Below are 20,673 nucleotides of genomic sequence, written 5' to 3' on the forward strand. Positions count from 1 at the left end.
AGTACAGATACAGGGTAGGGCTGATATCAATACAGTGACTACAGTATTATCAGTAGAATACCCTATACAGTGTTCTGATGATATTACCATAGTCTCCATATGGTATACTGGGTGATTACTCCACAGTTATTAGTCTATGGGCCGAGCAGAGTGACCATCGTGTGCCTTGCAGGTTGCAGTGTTTCTCAAACTTTTTTTCAAGTCAAGGACCCTCCGAATTGATATGTATTTGGCCACGGACCCCTATCTGAAAATAATTTGTGCCAGGACCCCAGAAGCAAAGATTTGTGTTAAAAACGTTTGCTTAAAAAAAAAAGGATATACATTCAAAGATTTGCGCATATCTTCATGATTTAAAAAAAATAGCAGATCGACAAGCTCATAACGCGGCACAATGTGTCATTTTCCCATGGAAATTATCGACGTATAGCAAACTCGCTCAATACATTATTTCACAAGTCTCGTGATGTTTTTGTCAGATTTCTCCCATTTCTCTTTTTTTCCTCTCCTCCTCCCTCTCCTCTCCTATTTCATTATCCTCCCACCTTAACCCGGCTCTTTCAACAGGGCTCATTGGCCCGGGGTCGATCGATGAAAAGGCCCATTCTTTCCTCCACTGTCACCGTGATACCAGAAATGCTGAGTTAATGAAAGAGTGATGATATCCAATCACCTTCCAGAGGATAGCACCTGCCTTCTTAACCCATCGAGACCCGGAACGCATCTGTGTCACTTTTTGATTTGAGCTAAAAAAGCATTATTTCACACTTTGGCTATTCAAAAATAGCAGATATACAAGCTCATAGCGCGGCACCGAGTGCCGCGCTATGAGCTTGTACATCTGCTATTTTTTTTTAATCGTGAAAATGTGTGCAAATCTTTGAATATATATTGTTTTATAAAGCGAACATTTTTAACGTGAATCTTTACTTCTGGGGGGTTCCTGGAACTAAATATTCGGAGATGGAGGTCGGCGGCCAAATACATATATTTTGACATAAAAACGTTTGAGCACCACTGCTATAAAAACATAGGTTTTTTCAAAAAACTATTAGGATTTAGAAGACATTTGTAGAATCGGAACCTGCAGGCCTCAATGGGTTAAAAAAAAACACGGCCCGAAAGAACCTCTGCTCAATAGTTACAAACAGATGCACTACAGAAGCCACTTCCTCCCAGTTCGCCGCGCGGCCGCCAGCCACACGGTTTATACCTTTGATATCGCTTGTCGCGCGGCTGGCGGCCGGGGAGGGAAGAGAGAGGGAGTATCCTGTGTGGTCGAGCATATCCAGTCGTCTTAGGTGTTTCCACGAGGGATTTCGGCATTAGACCGTGGCGATGGGATTAATACGTTCAGAGGAGGGCAGGGGTGAAGTGAACAATGGCATGCTTCGAGGGCTTTAAAACAGGGTCTTGTTACAATGAGGGGGGCGGCGGCGGCGAGGCAAGCCTATAACGTTTTGATAAATTCCTGTTTGGTTCTCAAACTTTTTCGATTTCAAGGACCCCCGGATTGATATCGTTGTCTGTCGGGCAGAAACCTCTTTATCTCCGTATTTTAACTTTTTGTGTTTCTTTCATAAATTAACACCCTACTTCAGGGGTCTTCAACGTTTTCAGGCCAAGGACCCCCTAGCTGAGAGAGAGAGATGAAGCAGGGACCCCCTCTATATTGTATAAAATTGTGTTTCAGATTAAATTTCTTTTTTTTTACTTGGTCTGCTCTGTTTTCCCTCTACACCTATATCTCTTTGCCAAAAATAGCTGATCTACAAGCTCACAACGCCTCGCAGCGCGAGGCGTTGTGAGCTTGTAGATCAGCTATTTTTGGCTAAAGTTCTCCTCAGAAAAGGGACACTAGGGCTCAAGTGGTTAATGTAAAAAAAAGAAAATCGTATCACACAAAGATTTGGTGGACGCCCTGTAGTAGCTCTGAGGACCCCCTAGGGGTCCCGGACCCCCTGTTGAAGACCCCTGCCCTACTTGATCATACTAACTACAGCGTCGCACAAAAGTCCAAAAGCTAAGGTACAGCTACTCAAAAAATGTACTTAAGTACAGTACTCAAGTAAATGTACTTCGTTAAAGTCCACCACTGATTATGTAATACATCAATAATTTCAATGGGAAATTGTCACGTCAGGTCCTAATATGTATTATTATAGCTGTACACGTGCAGACTGACCCAATAAATAATTTGGGAGGGAGCAATGGGGTTGGGTTGTAAACAAAGCCAAGTGGAAAGAACTGGAGTTTGTTTTCAGGAAGTTAGGAAATACTGGTTTATTTTTAGGTTCTTTGGAGGTTTTTTTTTCTTTTAGGTTATTATTATATACACAGGAGACAACAGTGCAGGTCTCGTTTTCACCTGACCTAAAGAAAACACACACACACACACACACACACACACACGCACACACACACGCACACACACACGCACACACACACAAGCACCAGGTAGAGGAGGAGAGGGTTTTTGAATGTTCCATGACGTGCACGGTGTGGTGCATAAGGGTTCTTTGTGAGAGCGTTGTGTGTCTCTGTGCACACTGACATCATAGTGGTGCTGCTGATGGCCCTTTTGATGTGCTGTGGTGCCAGGGAGCTGCTAGCACCGTCAGGCTAGCGCTGAGTCAGCGCTGCGCCGCAGACACAACTACTACAAGACAGACAGGATGACAGAGAGAGAGAGATTTGTCCAACTGTAAAGGAGAGGGAAATGGATATATGTATGTGTATGTACATTATATATAGGCAGAAACCTCTTATCTCCATAGTTTACTTTTTTTTTGTTTTTTTTCGTTTAATTAATGCCCTACTTGATCCCACTATAGTGTCACACAAAAGCATCGAAAGTAACGGATCTACAAGTTCGAAACGCGCCGCGAAGCGACACGTTTTGAGCTCGCGGATCTGTTACTTTTGCTGTTTTTGAATTTGAATCCTGAAAAGTAACAGTTTATGGACATGTGAGGTTTCCACACACACACGCGCGCGCACACACACACACACACACACACACACACACACACACACACACACACACACACACACACACACACACACACACACACACACACACACACATACATGGGGGGGGTACATACTAGGGCTATTTGGGTTTTTAAATATTTCATAGAATTTTGGCAAATTCACAATAATAAATCCACAAAGTCCTCAATATGCATTACATCACCAAGTGTACAATAGAGGCTGTGCATCACACATAACTGTTTCAATACATTTACAATAGATTATATTACATGGCTATCTAGAGGTCCTTGGCATGGAAACATTTTGGGAGAGACCACTGAGTTAAATTACATTTAAAAAAAGAAAAACATGTTTCTCTTCTACATATCCTTTTATTTTCTGTCCAGAGGGACCCCCTGCTGTGGTATATGTGGCTCCAACAATGAGATGAAGTCATGCCACGTTGTCACCACTCTCTGAGAATGAGACCATTGTCACTGCAGACATAATGACAGGTTCCACTGAAACAAGCAGAATGCAGAGTGACCTGCACAGATCTCACACACTATAGAACACTACTCTTCATTATTGCCCAGTTCATTGTCTTTTTAAACGGAGGTCAGTCCACCTGCAGGCATGATGGAAGACGCCTTTAGAGAGTCACTCAGCGGAGTTCAATATTGCACGCGAAATGAAACGCGCGGCCACTCAGGTATGCTGTCTGAGAAAGGACTTAAAGGAGTAGTTCACCCAAAAAATGACTTATTTTCTATCCATTATACACACCCCATGAAGCATTGAAGACATGGAGATTTGTTTAGTTTTTGTCGAATTCCTAAGCCAATAATTTGATGACCGGCGGAAAGATGATATAATGTCTCCGGTAGGAGACTCAAAGAGTCTCCATTGAGTCTCGTATCGGAGAGACCGCCGGTTATCAAAATATGTTGTATGCCGAACCCCATCCATATATGTTGTTCCAGGGACCCCCAGAAGCAAAGATTTGAGTTCAAAATGTTTAAAAAACATATATGTTTTCAAAGATTTGCACAAAATGTTTCAAGATTTTTCAAAAATAGCAGATCTACAAGCTCGTAGCGCGGCACTCGGTGCCGCGCTACGAGCTTGTAGATCTGCTGTTTTTGAATAGCCCAAAGTATAAAATAATGGTTAAAGCTAAAAAAAATAAAAATTGACACAGTATGCGTTCTCTGTCTTAATGGGTTAAACACTTAACCATGTATTTTGTATACTTTGCTGTACAACGGTTGAGTTGACATCATCATATGATGGCCCAGCCCTGCTCTGTGGTGGTGTGTTGCTGAGGAAGCAGTGCATCCAGTGGATGAGGGAATATAAAGGGACGCTAGACTTCATGTGGTTCACACATTCCTAGCCGTGGTACTCATGAATGCACCTCGCATCTGCACCCTCCTCTTTCATCTGCACCGTATGACACAAAACTGTGAACGCTGGTGGAAAGTAACTAAGTATACCGAGGCAAGTACTGAGTACAGTTTTGAGGTACTTTTACTGTACTTAACTACTTTACCCATTAAGACCTGACGTGTCATTTTTAGATTTGAGCTAAAAAGCATTATTTTACACTTTGGCTTTTCAAAAATAGCAGATCTACAAGCTCATAGCGCTTAGTCGCGCTACGAGCTTGTAGATGTGCTATTTTTGAAAAATCGTGAAAATCTTTGAATATACATATTTTTCAAGTGAACATTTGTAACTCAAATCTTTGCTTCTCTGGGTCCCTGGAACAACATTTTTTCAGATGGGGGTCCGCAGCCAAATACATATAATTTTGGAGGTCCTTGACATGAAAAAGTTTGAGCACCACTGATATTATAGCAACATAAGTGTTTCAGAAAACTGTTAGGATGTAGAAGACATTTGTAGAATCGTATCTCGGGTCTTAAACCCGAGTGTGTCCATTTTTCAATACTTTATACTTGTACTCCATCCACTACGTCTCAGAGGCAAATATTGTACTTTTTTACAACACCACAATTATCTGAAAACTTTAGCTGCAGGTTACTTTGTAGATTTAGATTATTATTACAAAACATACCCAATAACCCATTAAGTCCGGGAAAGCATCTGTGTCCTTTTAGATTTCTCTGCCTATTCAAAAATAGCAGATCTACAAGCTCATAGCGAGCTTGTAGATCTGCTATTTTCTTTTTAATCGTGAAAATTTGAATAAATATATATTTTTGAGCGAACATTTGTTACTCAAATCTTTGCTTTTCGGGGGTCCCTGGGACAAAATATTTTGAGATGGGGGTCCACGGTATACATATCATTTTGGGGGTCCTTGACATGAAAAGGTTTTTTAAAAAAACTGTAGAAGACATTTGTAGAATCAGGTCTTAATGGATTAAGCCTCATTCGAACGTGGGGGGGCACCTTCCTTTCAAAGCTGTAACTATCTGGAACCACTATTGATATACACTGCGATGCCAGGTCACCCTTCATTTCCTCTCTGGTAGATACTCCATCAATGAGTTGCCCAAGGTGTTTCGGTTTAGCTAGAAGCCACGGGGAGATAAGGCCGAGATTACGGCGGTGCTATCTTCAGGGGGAGGCCAGGAGAGCGAGGAGAAGTTACAAGAAAGTGTGCGCCGGCAATTAACCGTGCACTGCCGGTCGGAAGGGGTGAAGGCCAAAACGTGTGCCTTTTCCTGGCACCACGTCTTCATGTGTAATCTGAATTGATGAAATTGCAATTTAATTATCCTTTTGAAGTGCTTTTTTTCCGGTTATGAAAGTTAACCACATGAACCCTATAGTGTCCCTAATCTGAGCAGGACATAAACGGCCAACTTTATGTAAATGGTGCATTTATATAGCACTTTCATCCAAAGCGCTTTACATAGATTGTGCATTACATTCACCCATTCACACACATTCATACACCGATGGCGGAGGAAACCATGCAAGGCACCAACCTGCTCATCGGGAGCAATTAGGGGTTCAGCGCCTCGCTCAAGGACACTTCAACACTAAAGGTCCTTACACACCGGGGCGATTTTTTCGTGCGAATAATGCGTTTTTTTAAAAACCTTATAAAGTCAATGGCTCCGTACATGGAGCGAAAAAGCGAAGCGAAAAAGCGTCTTTTAATTATTCGGAACGAGTCCGAATTTTGCGTATATTCGCCATATTCGCCGGTATGTAAGGACCTTCACTCTGGGGGAGCCCGGGATCTAACCGGTTCCCATCCAGCTGCTCTACCGGCCACTCTACCCCATGAGCCACTGCCGCCCCAATGTGAAAACAGGCAAATATTTACCACAAAATATCCTACAAGCTCAATAGCCAAGCTTGTAGATCAGCCTGTTTTCGGGCAAATATATTTGAGGGGAAAAAAGAGGGGACCAAGTATACTGTGCAGTGTACTCCCTGGCGGACCCCGGTCAACAAAGTACTGCATATAGGGTTTAAGTAACTGTTTCCCAAACGGTCGACCCGGGGCTCATTTGTAACCCTAAAGGCCAGGCCACACCAACGCAACTCCTTGCAAACTATAATGTGGTTGCAAGGAGTTGCATTGGTGTGGCCTTAAGAGTGTCGAAATGGAACCCTTTTGTATCTTTTGGGACCCTTTTGCGTGTCTTTGTGTTAACAAATGGTTCCATCTGTACACTCTCAGAGTTACAGACCCGTAAGGGTCCATTTTTGGACCCCAAACCCTGACGTTCGGAACCAGTGGTTTCAGTGATTAACCCAATAAGACCAGGAACGCATCTGTGTCATTTTAGATTTCTTTGGCTATTCAAAAATAGCAGATATACAAGCTCATAGCGCGGCACCGAGTGCCGCGCTATGAGCTTGTATATCTGCTATTTTTGAAAAATCATGAACATTTGTGCAAATCTTTGAGTCATATATATTTTTAAAGCGAACATTTGTAACTCAAATCTTTGCTTCTTGGGGTTCCTGGAACTAAATATTTTGAGATATTTTTTATTTTGAGATATTAAAAGAAAAACTGTTCGGCTTCAGGTCTTAATGGCTTAATCCCACAATGTCACATTCAAGAAATGCACTTTTGGACAAGTACCCTGGCCAGCTGCTTTTCAAAAAATGCTGCACTGCATGCATCCCACCAGCCAGCAGCGCTTATATACAGTAGGTACAGACGTTTTGGCAAGGCCAGTGGAACCTGTAGTGGTTCCTGCATGCAGCTCTCAGGGATGTGTTAGACTAGAGAGAGAGTCCAGAAAAAGAGAAAAATCATCCCATCCTTCTGAAGGTGTCAGGCTCTTGATAAGTCCTGTTTAAACTTTACCCTTTGCAAAATGCCATGTGTCAACAACCCGCCCGTGGCCAAAGCGCTCTGATCTGGTTAGGCAAACACCCAGGGCAGCCCATCCATCCTGAAGGGACCTTGGCTGACAGTGTGTGGGCTAGTATAGGGCCTAGGCTATAGCAGTTTAGCAACACCATGCAGTGGATCTCCGCCTTCCGACCCAATGTTGTGGCGCTTAACGACGACAAACAGTTCACGCCACTGACAAACTCACATGTGGAGGAAAGTTCACACAAACGGTGTGCAGAGGGGATTTTCTCAGTGTCCCCCTCCTCCACATGATGGAAAGTAACTAGTAAGTGCATTCACTCAGGTACTGTACTTTTTTTGAGTGTCTTTACTGAAGTGTTTCCATCCATTTCCTTTACACTTCTACGCCACTAGCATCTCAGAGGCAAATAGTTGTACTTTTTACTACACTACGACTATTTGAAAACTTTAGTTACTTTTTAGATTATTATTACAAAACATACATTAACCAATAAGCCCTATTTTATACTTCGGATATAAAATAATTGCCGATCTACAAGCTCACAATATGTCACGATGCGACACGTTGTGAGTTTGTAGTTTACATTTGACGCGGTTTATTTTTAATTATGAGGCATTAAAAAGGTCTTAAAATTTACTTTAGAAATGTGCAGATACCCTGTATACACTTATATACTGTCTGTTGGCTTGTTCACCGTTGAGTGAGAAAACAATGTTGCACGTTAAGCAAATCATTTGGGGGACCTCCCTGGGGGTCCCGACCCACGGCTTGAGAACCACACTGCTCCAGCTCGCTGCCAGCTCCCACCAGGGTGGAGGAGGAAAAGTGTCAGACAGGTGTCATGTCAGCTGGAGAACGATCCAAGCCCACCTCCGCGGCATCATTTATCACTCTATCAAATTCTTCTCATTCTTCACAAATATCACAGAGAGAGTAATTATCTGGTGGTCTGTAAACTCCAGTGTCCCTATATTCTGGGCATTTTATAATAGGCCAACATTCGGCGAAAGTAGGGGAACATTTGGCAAAGAAATTGTGGATCTACAAGCTTGCCATCCCCTTAGAACTGACCAGTAAACTAGCCGATAGCTATAGCCTTTAGTCTACTCCAGACTCTGTAGAATTTCAATAGATTGTGGAATTGTCAACGCGACGCATTGTGAGCTTGTAGATCCGGTGATTTGGTGTAGAGGGTGGAGGGGGGCCAAGTACAGACCCCTGGGGCACCCCGGTCAACGGAGAATACAGGGTTTAAGTGGTTAAAGTCCTGGTTGCTACTGCAAGCCATGGTTATATTGCATCTCAGACTGCTCACTCACACTGTGAGAGGAAATATTGTTGAGACTCTTATAACCCTGATCGTTTATTTAATTTCTTTGCACAAGGTGCATAGTCGTGCCTGAAAAGCAAACAAATGTTACAGTTAAATGCATGACAGCGTTTTGGTTTGAACGCATCTGAATATGCCAAAACAAAAACTGGAACAAGAAGAGTTAGATTTGAAAAGGAAACTGACCATTAATAGACATTCTACGACCCTGCTGGTTCTCTTTTTAGTGGGATTTTAAAAGTGTAAAACGTAGCACAACCTCAAGTAGACACATAGTCAACAAACAACACCCACACGCACACTTAAATATGCATTTCGAACTTTCAAAAGGTGGACGCGGCCTGCTCAAACATTTGCCGTGGAATCCGAGAGAGAGAGTGAGAGAGAGAGTAAGGGGAGGTGGAGGACATGATTTAGCAGTTTACCCCCAGTGTTTGCCCCAGAATTTTAACACCGTGGCTCAAACTTAAGCTGAGAAGTTTCCCAAGGCCTGCTGGGGTTGACAGGCAAGTGTCCCGTGCATACAGTGGGCCTGAACGCCATAGTTTGTGCATCCGCCCCTTGTCCCGCCGCAGGGCCCATGGTCTTGCAGAGAACACCACAGGGCCCACCACATGCGGTCTGCATGGCGGGGGCGACGCGGCGCACACCCCGTTCACGCCTCTGGTACCCGGGTGTTAGCCATGGACGGGTTTCCCCCCCTGCATTATGAGACCGTCAGCAGCTTCACGCAGCACCCCGACCATATGAAATGACAAATCGTTGCTGTCAGGGCCAAAAAACTAATATCTCCATATTCTAACTTTTTGTGTTTGTTTGTTTTTGTAAATTAATTCCCTACTTGATCACACTACAGCGTCACACAACAGCATCAAAAGTAGCAGATCCACAAGCTCGAAACGCGGCGCGAAGTGACAGGTTTTGAGATCTGCTACTTTTGCTATCTTTTAATTTGAATCCTGAAAAGTAACAGTTTTGGACATATGAGGTGTCCACCCGACAGAGACGAAATGCAAGCTACCACAGTATACCCTGCACACAGTAAGATCAGCCATGTACATGTTTTAACCCTCTGCGTGCAAATATAGACCATCCATTTGGGTCCATATTTTCACACTCAGAGTTAAATAATGTTTTACGCTTGAGAATCAAGGTAGTTGCGGAGGGGGAGGATTCAGTCTCAGCTTCACCCAGCTGATGGCTACTCAGCTGGGTTTTGAGCACTCCGCGAGGAGCGGTTAGGGGTTGCGTATCGCTCATGTCACGGCCACGTCACTATTTCAACATAACCATATGTTGAAATGGTTATGTTGGTTATGTTGACTATGTCAACATAACCAACAAAAACAAAACACGGCACGTCACTATGACAACAAACCTCCTCTGACGTCACGCTCATGTCGGGTCCGCGACCGAATACATTATCAATTTGGGGGTCCTTGACACGAAAAAGTTTGAGAAGCACTGGTGTAAAATGTGGATTATGGTAATAATGTTCAGTAGGTTTTGTTGAAACAAAACAACTCAAGCCCCCACAGTTCAACCAGTCCTCTCTTCTCCAACACGCGTATTGGTTTGGGTCGTATAGCATCCATACACATACTGTGTACAGACGTTGAGAGGTATTCAACCAACACGGTTACAGGTAGCAATGGTCCGATTTATGCTTAGACACTGTCGTAAAACAGAGTCTAAACCGAGCAAGCAAAGCTGACAGGTCAGTCTCAGTCAGAGTGATTTGATTCAAAAGACAGCACACACACGCACACGCACACACACACTTGCACACACACGCACACACGCACACACACACACGCACGCGCACGCGCACGCGCGCGCGCACACACACGCACACACACAAACCCACACCAGTGGGTGGTACAAGGCACAAAATATAGTAGGCTACTTACATTCTTTGCAATAAGAGGAAACCAACATTGATATCAATCTTTATATCAAGTGTCAACAAACGATATGAAGCAGGCTGATAAAATAATAGAACATTATTTGGCTCACCACCGATGTCATGACTCAAAGGTTAAAATAAGATTTATGTTTTACAGTATGCGCGCCATGCTTTGCCTGCATAGCCTAATTGTAGAAATGAAACGTTTAAGGTTTCTAATCTCATTATATTATTAATGTAGCCTTTTCCAGTTCATTGCATTCAGGGGCATGGCGAGGGTAACATTCAAATAGTTTAGACTATAGGCCTACAAGTGAACTTGGAGCTATATATTCAGATTTACTTTCTAAAATTAAATACCTGGATTAGTGACAGAACGAGCTCAACAAAGCGTCCTTTGTCGCTCACAAAACAAGAGTTGGAACCTATCCAACAAGGTACTTTTTTTTTAACTGCTGCTGCCAATTTTGCTTCGCTTCAGTTATAGTCTACCGCAGTCAATGAATTACTGTAAATAGCATGACAGATTTGACTACCACGAGGTATATTTAAGTTAAGTTAATAGCCTTTACCTGTATCCTCATTTTTAGTCTTCATTTTATTCGCACTGATATTATTAGTATGCTTAATATTTGGATTATTGGCCTATTATAGGCCTAATTATTTTAGTAGCTATTATTAGCAGCAGGAAATTAGTGCTGATATAGGCTATTTCTTTCCATGTGAATAATCAACCTAAAGAAACCAGACTCACTGTCAGACCCAACATGTCAGAGAGGGAGAGACTGAAAGAGAGAAATGGCTGAATGTATTCACAATATTTATTTAGGCAACGTTACACACATCATCTGTGATGTGTATCATATCATTCGATTACTTTCATCAGAATAAATAAAGAGCTATTAAAATGATAGACACATTTTTTGTTTTTCCTATCAATTTAGCCTATAGCCTACTGTATTCGTTTTGATGCTGGACAAGAAAACCTCACTCAAATAAGACACAGTTTTTCGACTGACATGATAGAAGCCTGTACCTGCAACTTCTGTCTCGTATAATTACAAATCAGAAACCGGTATCTTATGTTATATAACCAAATCTACAGGTATGATTATTGCACTCATTATACATTAGCAAGCAAGGGATATGCCTCGGAAGTTTCTGGACTGCTGTCGCCCCCTATTGGTCAATGCAGTGCTGAAGTGACTGGAGCCTGTGTAGTGTAATGTAGTGCAGTGGTTCTCAAACTTTTTCATGTCAAAGGACCCCCAAAAAATGATATGTATTTGGCTGCGGACCCCCCATCTCAAAAATATTTTGTGCCAGGGATTATTCAAAAATAGCAGATCTACAAGCTCATAGTGCGGCACTCGGTGCCGCACTATGAGCTTGTAGATCTGCTATTTTTGAATAGCCAAAGTATAAAATATGGTTAAAGTGGTTAAAATGATTGTGACGCCATATTAACAAATTTTGCAGGGGACCCCCTGGATCCCGTCCAAGGACCCCTGGGGGTCCCCGGACCCCACTTTGAGAAGCACTGGTGTAGTGTGTAACATATAAAAGTGCACAACTCCACGCAGACACTGGACAGGCTACCCAATAAAAACCCAAGTAGAAACTTTTTTAGAAAAAAACAATGCCAATATTTACTGAGAAACCAAGATAAATCTATTTGTCTGGAAATAGCTGTTTAAACACAGACAGACACAGACAGTTAAAAAGCTAGCCTACAGCATTTTTAAAAAAGGGCCAGAAATGAACAATTTAAATGCAGGCTATCTGCCTATCTCGTGAATTGTGTTATTAATTAGGTGTAACCTGTAGAAAATGTATTAGATTTAACGATAATGTGAGTATAATGTGATATAAAGATTGATATTCATAGCTTAGGAAGAGAAGAGCTGCTGGAAAACTATGGAATTGAAGGAACATTTAGGATAAACAGTGCTATAAGTATAGGCTACATCTATAGGCTCCTTGGGACTCTAGTTGTTGTAGGAATAGATGCTGCTGATGGAAAGTTATTTTATTTATTATTCTAACAATTATTTAATTACGTTACGCCTAAACTTCTGACTTTGAGGCTATAGTATTTAAAGATTTTAAAGATAGACTATATGAAACTTAGTAAAGTTGAATTTTAATGTTAAAAATACCACAGATAAATAGAGATGGGGGGGGGGGGGTAAAGAAAAACTACATTTTCTCATTGGGAATAAGTTTTCAGTGTTGTTGACTGCGGAGAAGAGCCAGCGTTGCCAGATTTTGTGAGAGAAATAAGCAACCAGGTCTATGAAAACAAGCCCAAAAGAAGCAACTTGGCCACATATGAGCACTTGAACCTATATACATTGGCTTTTAAAAAACACAAATATGGTACACGGGGCCCTGGCACAAAGTCTTTTTTAAAGTAATTACATATTCATTTGGGGGTCCTTGACATCAAAATGTTTGAGAACCACTGGTTTAAACAACATTAGGAAACAAGCCCAAATAAGAAACTACACTTTTAAAACAAGCCCAAATAAGCAACAACACTGTAGAAACAAGCCCCAAAAAAACACAACCAGCAACAACTACACCAATATTAACTTTATAGAAAAGCAAGCCCAAAGTCGCTTATAGTAAGCGGACATGGCAACGCTGAGCAGAGCCAAGCGCAGAGAGTCGTATTTCGTATCCGCCCTCTATTCCTCTCAGCCAATCGGCGCGTCGAGCGACACCGATAAATCCAGCGTCTGTTTGCGCCGTCTCCACATCTCTCAGCAAGCCTCCACTCTAGTAGATGCTTCCACTAAAACTTTACTTTACACACTTTTTCTTCAGTGAAAGCAACTCATTTGTGCATCCAGCCGCATGCACTTGCATTTTACATTTCGGTGTAAAAAACAACAACAACATCAACCACCGTGCTTTGAACAAACTTGAAGGGACTTAAAATTCTTTTTTTGATTTATATTTTTTTGCTTTTGTATTAAAAGCAGTGAAGTTCTCCTGTCTGAGCTGTGCGCCTTGGCTGTCTTATACAGTCTTTTGGCACCACAGCAGCAGCAACTTTGGGATTTAGAGGAGAAAAAAAGGACTTTTCCCTCATCATCGTCATCATCATCAGAAGCGAAAGTTTCATTTTGCAAGAAGCTTGTTCTGCTTCTAATCCGTTTCATATGAATCTCCTCGATCCGTACCTGAAGATGACAGAGGACCAGGACAGGCAGGACGCCAAGCGTCACTGCTCCGACGCGCCGAGCCCCACCATGTCCGACGCGTCGGACTCCGCCGCCGGCTCGCCGTGCCCGTCCGGCTCCTCCGGCTCGGACACCGAGAACACGCGGCCGCTGTGCTCCGACAACCACCGCGACCTCCTGGGTCTGGGGGGTCACCACCCCTCCCTCACGGACCCCCTGGGCGACGTGTTCAACAAGAAGGAGGGCGAGGACCAGGACAAGTTCCCCGTGTGCATCCGCGACGCGGTGTCGCAGGTGCTGAAGGGCTACGACTGGACGCTGGTGCCCATGCCCGTGCGCGTCAACGGCTCCGGCAAGAGCAAGCCGCACGTCAAGCGGCCCATGAACGCCTTCATGGTGTGGGCGCAGGCGGCCAGGAGGAAGCTGGCGGACCAGTACCCTCATCTGCACAACGCCGAGCTCAGCAAGACCCTTGGCAAACTGTGGAGGTACGAGAGAAAACTTTTCTTCTTTTTTTTCTTATGTTTTTTTTGTTTGTTCACTTGCACTTTTCTTTCTGCTGCGACGCGTCAAAAGAGCGTTGCAGCAGGAAGAAAAGTGCATGCATGTTCATTTAACTCTGAGAGTGTGCAAAATGTGGAGTGTTGCCATGTCGGCTTATTATAAGCGACTTTTGGGTCTTCTCTTTCTGTAAAGTTGCTTGTAAATATTTTACTACTGTGTACTTGCTTATTTTGAGGCTTGCTTCCATTTTTTTGTATTTTATTCAAACCAGTGCTTCTCAAATATTTTCAAGACAATGTTTTGTGCCCAGGGAGCACTGATTTGTGTTGTTAGAATGTTTAAAAAATCCAAATATTCCACATTTTATTGCAAGAGTTTTTGAAAATCTGCAGATCTGCAAGCTCACAACGTTGTGAGCTTGTATGCATATTATGTTTAAAGACTAAGTGCTCATGTGGCTTCTTTTGGGCTTGTTTTCCTAGCTAGACCTGGTTGCTTATTTCTCTCGCAAAATATGGCAACACTGGTGGAGGTTCGAGAACAACTTTGTTCACGTGCACTTTTCTGTTGCAACGCTCTTTTGACGCGCGTCTTGCTGCTGTCAAATCCCTCCATGTACATTTAACTCTGTGAGAGTGTGCAAATGGACCCAAAGGGTTCGCTTTGTGCACCTCTCACTTATAAATGTGTTGCATGTTAAATTTGATTTAATTACTATCTCGGAGTTAAATGAACACTGAGGATTTTACTGTGCAGTGGTGCTCAAGTTCCTCAATGCTTCCTATAGAGATATGCATAAATACTTTCCTATTAGTCAAATCTATTTTAGTAAGTACATTTTATCGTTGTCATTACTTTTATTGTATTTTCAATTATTAAAGTACAAACTTTATTACCTAATTGTTGAATGCTCACTAGAAGAAATTGTATTAAGTGCATCTGTTGCAACTATTAAGCTTCTGCTTGTCATCTATCTCTATGCATTCTTATATTCTTAATTTTGTTGTTGCTTTTTTTCCAGACTGCTCAATGAAGGAGAGAAGCGCCCGTTCGTGGAGGAGGCAGAGCGCCTGAGGGTGCAGCACAAGAAAGACCACCCCGACTACAAGTACCAGCCCAGGCGGAGGAAGTCCGTGAAGAACGGCCAGAGCGAGCCCGAGGACGGCGAGCAGACCCACATCTCCCCCGGTGCCATCTTCAAGGCTCTGCAGCAGGCTGACTCACCGGCGTCCAGCATGGGCGAAGTGCATTCCCCTGGCGAGCATTCAGGTAAAACAAGTCTGAGCCAATTTGCATGTGTTTGTTTTAGGGAGTCGTAGTTTGAGGAGTATGGCTTTTGACAGGGTATTTAAAAAATATTGTCACACTCGGAAAGTCATATTGATAGCCTATTAGAGCCTTTAGGGGAGAGGGGGGTGGTGGGGGTGGGGGGGGACATTGGACAGACACCTGTTAATGATTAGCGGGCTTTTACAAGTGAGCACACAAATGTGACACCTGGCCCCATGCGGCCACAACTCTCTTTGTCTTGAAAAGTCAACAAGCGAGAATAAAATGCCACCATTCCCCCGGTGCAGGGGACCCTCAGGATAATCTTTATTAACACACTGTTTGTGTTCATAACAGCTCTTGATGATAACCCTTGTCTTTTCCCTCTCTAAATCAAACAGGTCAGTCCCAGGGCCCGCCCACACCGCCCACCACCCCTAAGACAGACCTGCCCAAGGGGAAGGCGGACCTCAAGCGCGAGGGCCGCCCCATGCAGGCGGGCATCGACTTCACCGAGGTGGACATCAACGAGCTGAGCAGCGACGTCATCTCCAACATCGAGAGCTTCGACGTGGACGAGTTCGACCAGTACCTGCCGCCGCACAGCCACGTGGGCCTGACCGGCGCGCCTCAGGCCGGCAGCTACACGGGCAGCTACGGCATCGGCAGCTCCTCGGTGGGCCAGGGGCCCAACGCTGGGGCCCACGCCTGGATGTCCAAGCAGCAGCAACAGCAGCAGCAGCAGCAGCACTCGCTGACCGCCCTGGGCGGAGCGGCGGAGCAGAGCGGCCAGAGAACCACGCAGATCAAGACGGAGCAGCTGAGCCCCAGCCACTACAGCGAGCAGCAGGGCTCCCCGCAGCACGCCACCTACGGCTCCTTCAACCTGCAGCACTACAGCGCCTCCTCCTACCCTTCCATCACCCGGGCACAGTATGACTATTCAGACCAGGCGGGCGCCAACTCCTACTACAGCCACGCCACCACCAACCAGGGCTCCGGCCTGTACTCCACCTTCAGCTACATGAGCCCCAGCCAGAGGCCCATGTACACCCCCATCGCCGACACGACCGGCGTGCCCTCCGTCCCCCAGACCCACAGTCCGCAGCACTGGGAGCAGCAGCCCGTCTACACGCAGCTCTCCAGGCCTTGAGGAGGGGGAGGCGAGGGCCCCCCCCGGCCATTTTGACTGTACACAACCCATCTCGCACGCATTGACTTTTTCTCTCTCTGTCTGTCTCTCCGCCCCTTGGCGACCTCCCGGGGTCGCCACGCCAACGCGTCCTTCGTTGCCAACAGAAAAACATGACCAGGACTTTTTCTCTCCTTGTTATTTTTATATAGTACTGAAAATATATCTGGAATGGCTCACGACAGTGCCTTTTGTATTGCGAGTTTGTGATTATATTTTTTTAGATATAACATAAAGAAATTTTGGAAATCCTCTGTGAGGACATATCGGTTATAAATATTTTAGTATGTACTGTGTATGTGTTCTGCTCTTGTCAGCCTTATTATTGTCATCTTCGTCGTCATTGTCATCAACGTTCTGGGGGGTTTTAAATACACGTGGAAGGAGGTGAAGCAACCCCTCCAGTGGCCTTACTTCTCATAGATGTATTTTTGGTACAGGAAGTAGGAGAGAGGTCCCTTTACTTAACACTGCCGACTTATAATAGCCAACATTCTGCTTTGAAAAATCTCTGTACTGTACATATGTTATCGTAATATCCTGTGAGAGATGTAAGAATTGAGCAGTGTGCCGGTGTGAAATAGTCGTCGATTATTGGCCATGATATATGACAGTGTCATCCGTGAATTAGGCAAATATTATATATTTCTTTTTTTTTTTGTCTTCGCTTCGGCTCAAGTTATTGTGTTTGGAAGTGCTATAGCTAATTAAGCGTCATGTATTTCTACCAGGGGCCTTAACGCCTGATTTATACTTTATATACTTAGTTGCGCGTGGGGATGTCGTGCGCCCAAAACAGCCAGTCGGTTGTTTTTGGTGCACCGACATCCCCGCGTCGCAACTAAGTATAACTCAGGCTTTTTTTTTTGTGTGTGTTGCTGGATGTAACCGAGCAGTGCTTGTTTCTCACCTGGCTAACTGCCTTGATACCATTGGTGCCTGTGGAGCCATAGAAGAGAGGCTCTTGTCCCCCGGCACTGCTGTGTCGAAGCCACAACCGACTTCTGACTTCCTGATTCAGGGGCTGCAGGAAGTGCCAATCCACCCCAGTCCCCCCTCCCCTCCCCCCCAGCGGGTCTCAGCTGAGTCTGAGAGAAAAAAAACCCTCTTGTCATATTCCTATACCAGCCCCCCCCCCCCCCCCCTTCCATGTCCTAACTTTTTTTTTGTTATTTTCTTAATTTATTCTCTAGCATTAATTTTATTTGAAAATAACTATTTGCAATTATCTTTATCTTTTTTGTTTTGTTTTGTTATTATTCCGCAGCAACTAATTAAGATGAAAAGGACATTTTTCATGCCAGAACAGTTTGCTGTTTATATGTGGTACAAAATTTGTTTATTTATCGTTTGTAAATGTTTCCGTTTTTAAATGTTTTCTCTCTCTCTACGTGATCTAGTTGTGTACAGATTACTTATAATTATGATAAACCCAATCTTTAAAAACCTTTTTCTTTAGAAAACAACAACAAACTGGAAGTTTTCACTTTTTGTGTTCTCATTCTAACAAATGAATTAATGGCAATCTAAGCTATGACTGTGTTGTAAGAGAATTTTCTAGAATCACCAGCATACTTTTTTTGTTTTGGAAAAAAAGTTGTGTTCCTTATTTTGTATTCCGTATCGTTAGTTCTCATGTTGACATCTTTTTAATGCAGTTTCCCTAGGTAAACATGCCATTGTCTTAAAAGCTTATCTTTTGTATTATATTGTTTGCAATAAAAAGAAAATATTGAAAATAATTTCAAATGTGTGACTTCTCTCATAATTCCAAGCAAGGTCTGAATTATTTCATCAGTCTATACTTTGTCGCATCACAAAGCGAGAATAGCCAATCTACAAGCTCACACCGCATTGCATAGTGACATGTTGTGAGCTTGTAGATCTGCTTGTAGATCAAGATCAGCTTGTAGATCAATGTTTTTTAACTTAAAACATAAAACATTTTATTTACATTATTTAAAAAATTGCACAAAATAGGTCAGCCTGGGATAATGTGGTTTAGAGCTGTACAGTTCCTTTTATAACATAACGGAAAACTTTGAAGGGTAATCTGATCAAACTGATCAGATTACACAAAACAATCAGATGGTCACAATAAGCTTGTGAGTAAACTACAGCAGAAGTTTGGCATTATTAGGCCACGTCTACTCAAAACAGATGATTCGATGCAGTACAGTACGTAATATTATAGACAAACTGTGGTGCGCACCGTGCAAAAAAGCTCTGCCTCTGGCTTCTCAGACCATGAGGTCACGGGGCATCATTACCACGGCCTATTGAAAAGACGTATGTCTGCACCCATCCCCCCGCGCCTGTATACTTCACCGCTTAAAGAAACAAACTGCACATAACATGTTGTTTATTCGTTGCCAGCCAAAAGCATAAAGGAATAGAACAACCCCTCGATAAATCAGGGACAATGTAAACACAATCATGGACGGAGTTTGGGAGCCCAGGCTTCATGTTGAAATTTGGGCCAGTTTCAGATGACATCTCTGTCTTCACGTCAACTGGACTAAAACCAGTTTGTACCACCCACTGCTGTGGGCTCTACCCCCTCTCACTGCCAGCACTGGACACCATTTACTCCAGCTTTACTCCCATAGCTCTACATAGAATATCATAGCTATTAGTTGCATATTGTACATTGAATCCACGGCTCAAGATTATTATTATGTTTTTCCTTGATAGTGACAGTTAGAGAGAGACAGGAAACAAAAGGAGAAAGAAAGGGTGACATGTCGCAAATAGCCTCAGCTCAGAACTACAGTATTATTTATGTGGTATGGGCTCGGGTGAGACCCCAGACCCAAATATTTGGGTACCCACAGGCAGGTGTAGAATATATTGTCGCTGTCGGGCAGGAACCTCTTATCTCCATATTTTAACTTTTTGTGTTGTTTTGTTTTCATAAATGAATGCCCTACTTGATCATACTACAGTATACCGGGTCGCACAAAAGTAGCAAAAGTAGCAGATCTGAGCTTGTAGATCTGCTACTTTTGCTATTTTTTTATTTGAATCCTGAAAAGTGGACATGAGGTTTCCACCCAACAGATACGGTAACTTGTGAGTCAAACAAAAATAACATTTTGTTTCTATTAGCATTAGCAACTGTCTCATTCCATGGTTCTCGATTCTTCTGTGGTTTTTTGTGTCAAAGGTCAGATCTGGGGCTTCCAGGTGGTTCTGTGTTTCTGAATTCAGTCGGATTTCACTGGAAACATTTTGTTGATTAAAATAAATGATGTAGAACATTTTGAAAAGCTGGAACAATAGAATTCTCAACTGAATCGGCCAGCGATGTTTTCATATTATGACTATGTTTTAGTGTCACCCTACATAACCCCTGAAGAGACACACCTCTTTTTTCTCTTTTGTTTCTCTTTTATACGATGAGTATGACAGCTGTCTATAACATTGTCTGCATACTTAGTACAGTATGTCTGGCCCCCTCAAAAGTAAACCACAACCCACAAGCAGCGCTACATACATGACATCACAGACACAGAGCCACCTCCGGCCAGACACGAGTGCAGCATGAACAGTCTACACAACCAGGAAATGCCAGAGTCAAGAGTGAAACTCATGAAGAGTGTGATAGTTGTTGATAATCTATGCATTAGGGCTGCAACTATCCATTAACTTCTCAGCGTTTATGCTATCGCTTACATTTTCGATTCATTGAATAATCGAGAATGGGCCGTTCTTTTAAAGTATTTGTAAAATGTTTTATATATCAATGAATCTTCTTAATATCTTCTTAGCGATTGTGCTTTCATTTGTGATTAATTGAATTAATCGATTAGTTTCATTACCTGTTGGACCCTACTGTGCATTTTAATATTTCTTCCTGTACAGTTCAGATTCACCACTGAACATCGCATAGTGATTTGTGCAGCTTTGTTCACAAAGTACACTTCTTTCTTTATTTTAGTATCTGACTCACTGATTACACAAGTGCAGGCGACCACATGAGTATGTTTCCTTAC

The 20,673-nt window shown here is 43.2% G+C and overlaps 1 protein-coding gene across 1 annotated transcript; it reads left to right on the top strand.

Annotated features, from left to right (window-relative positions):
* Positions 1–13,300: 13,300 nt before the first annotated feature.
* On the top strand, positions 13,301–18,420 carry sox9a (SRY-box transcription factor 9a). Its single transcript, XM_084073091.1, has 3 exons — positions 13,301–14,201; positions 15,239–15,486; positions 15,888–18,420. The coding sequence occupies exons 1-3, from the start codon at positions 13,693–13,695 to the stop codon at positions 16,637–16,639; spliced, it is 1,509 nt and encodes a 502-aa protein (XP_083929217.1). The 5' UTR covers positions 13,301–13,692; the 3' UTR covers positions 16,640–18,420.
* The last annotated feature ends 2,253 nt before the right edge of the window (positions 18,421–20,673 follow it).

Source organism: Gymnoscopelus microlampas, assembly GCF_963454915.1.
Source record: "Gymnoscopelus microlampas genome assembly, chromosome: 11".
NCBI lineage: Eukaryota > Metazoa > Chordata > Actinopteri > Myctophiformes > Myctophidae > Gymnoscopelus > Gymnoscopelus microlampas.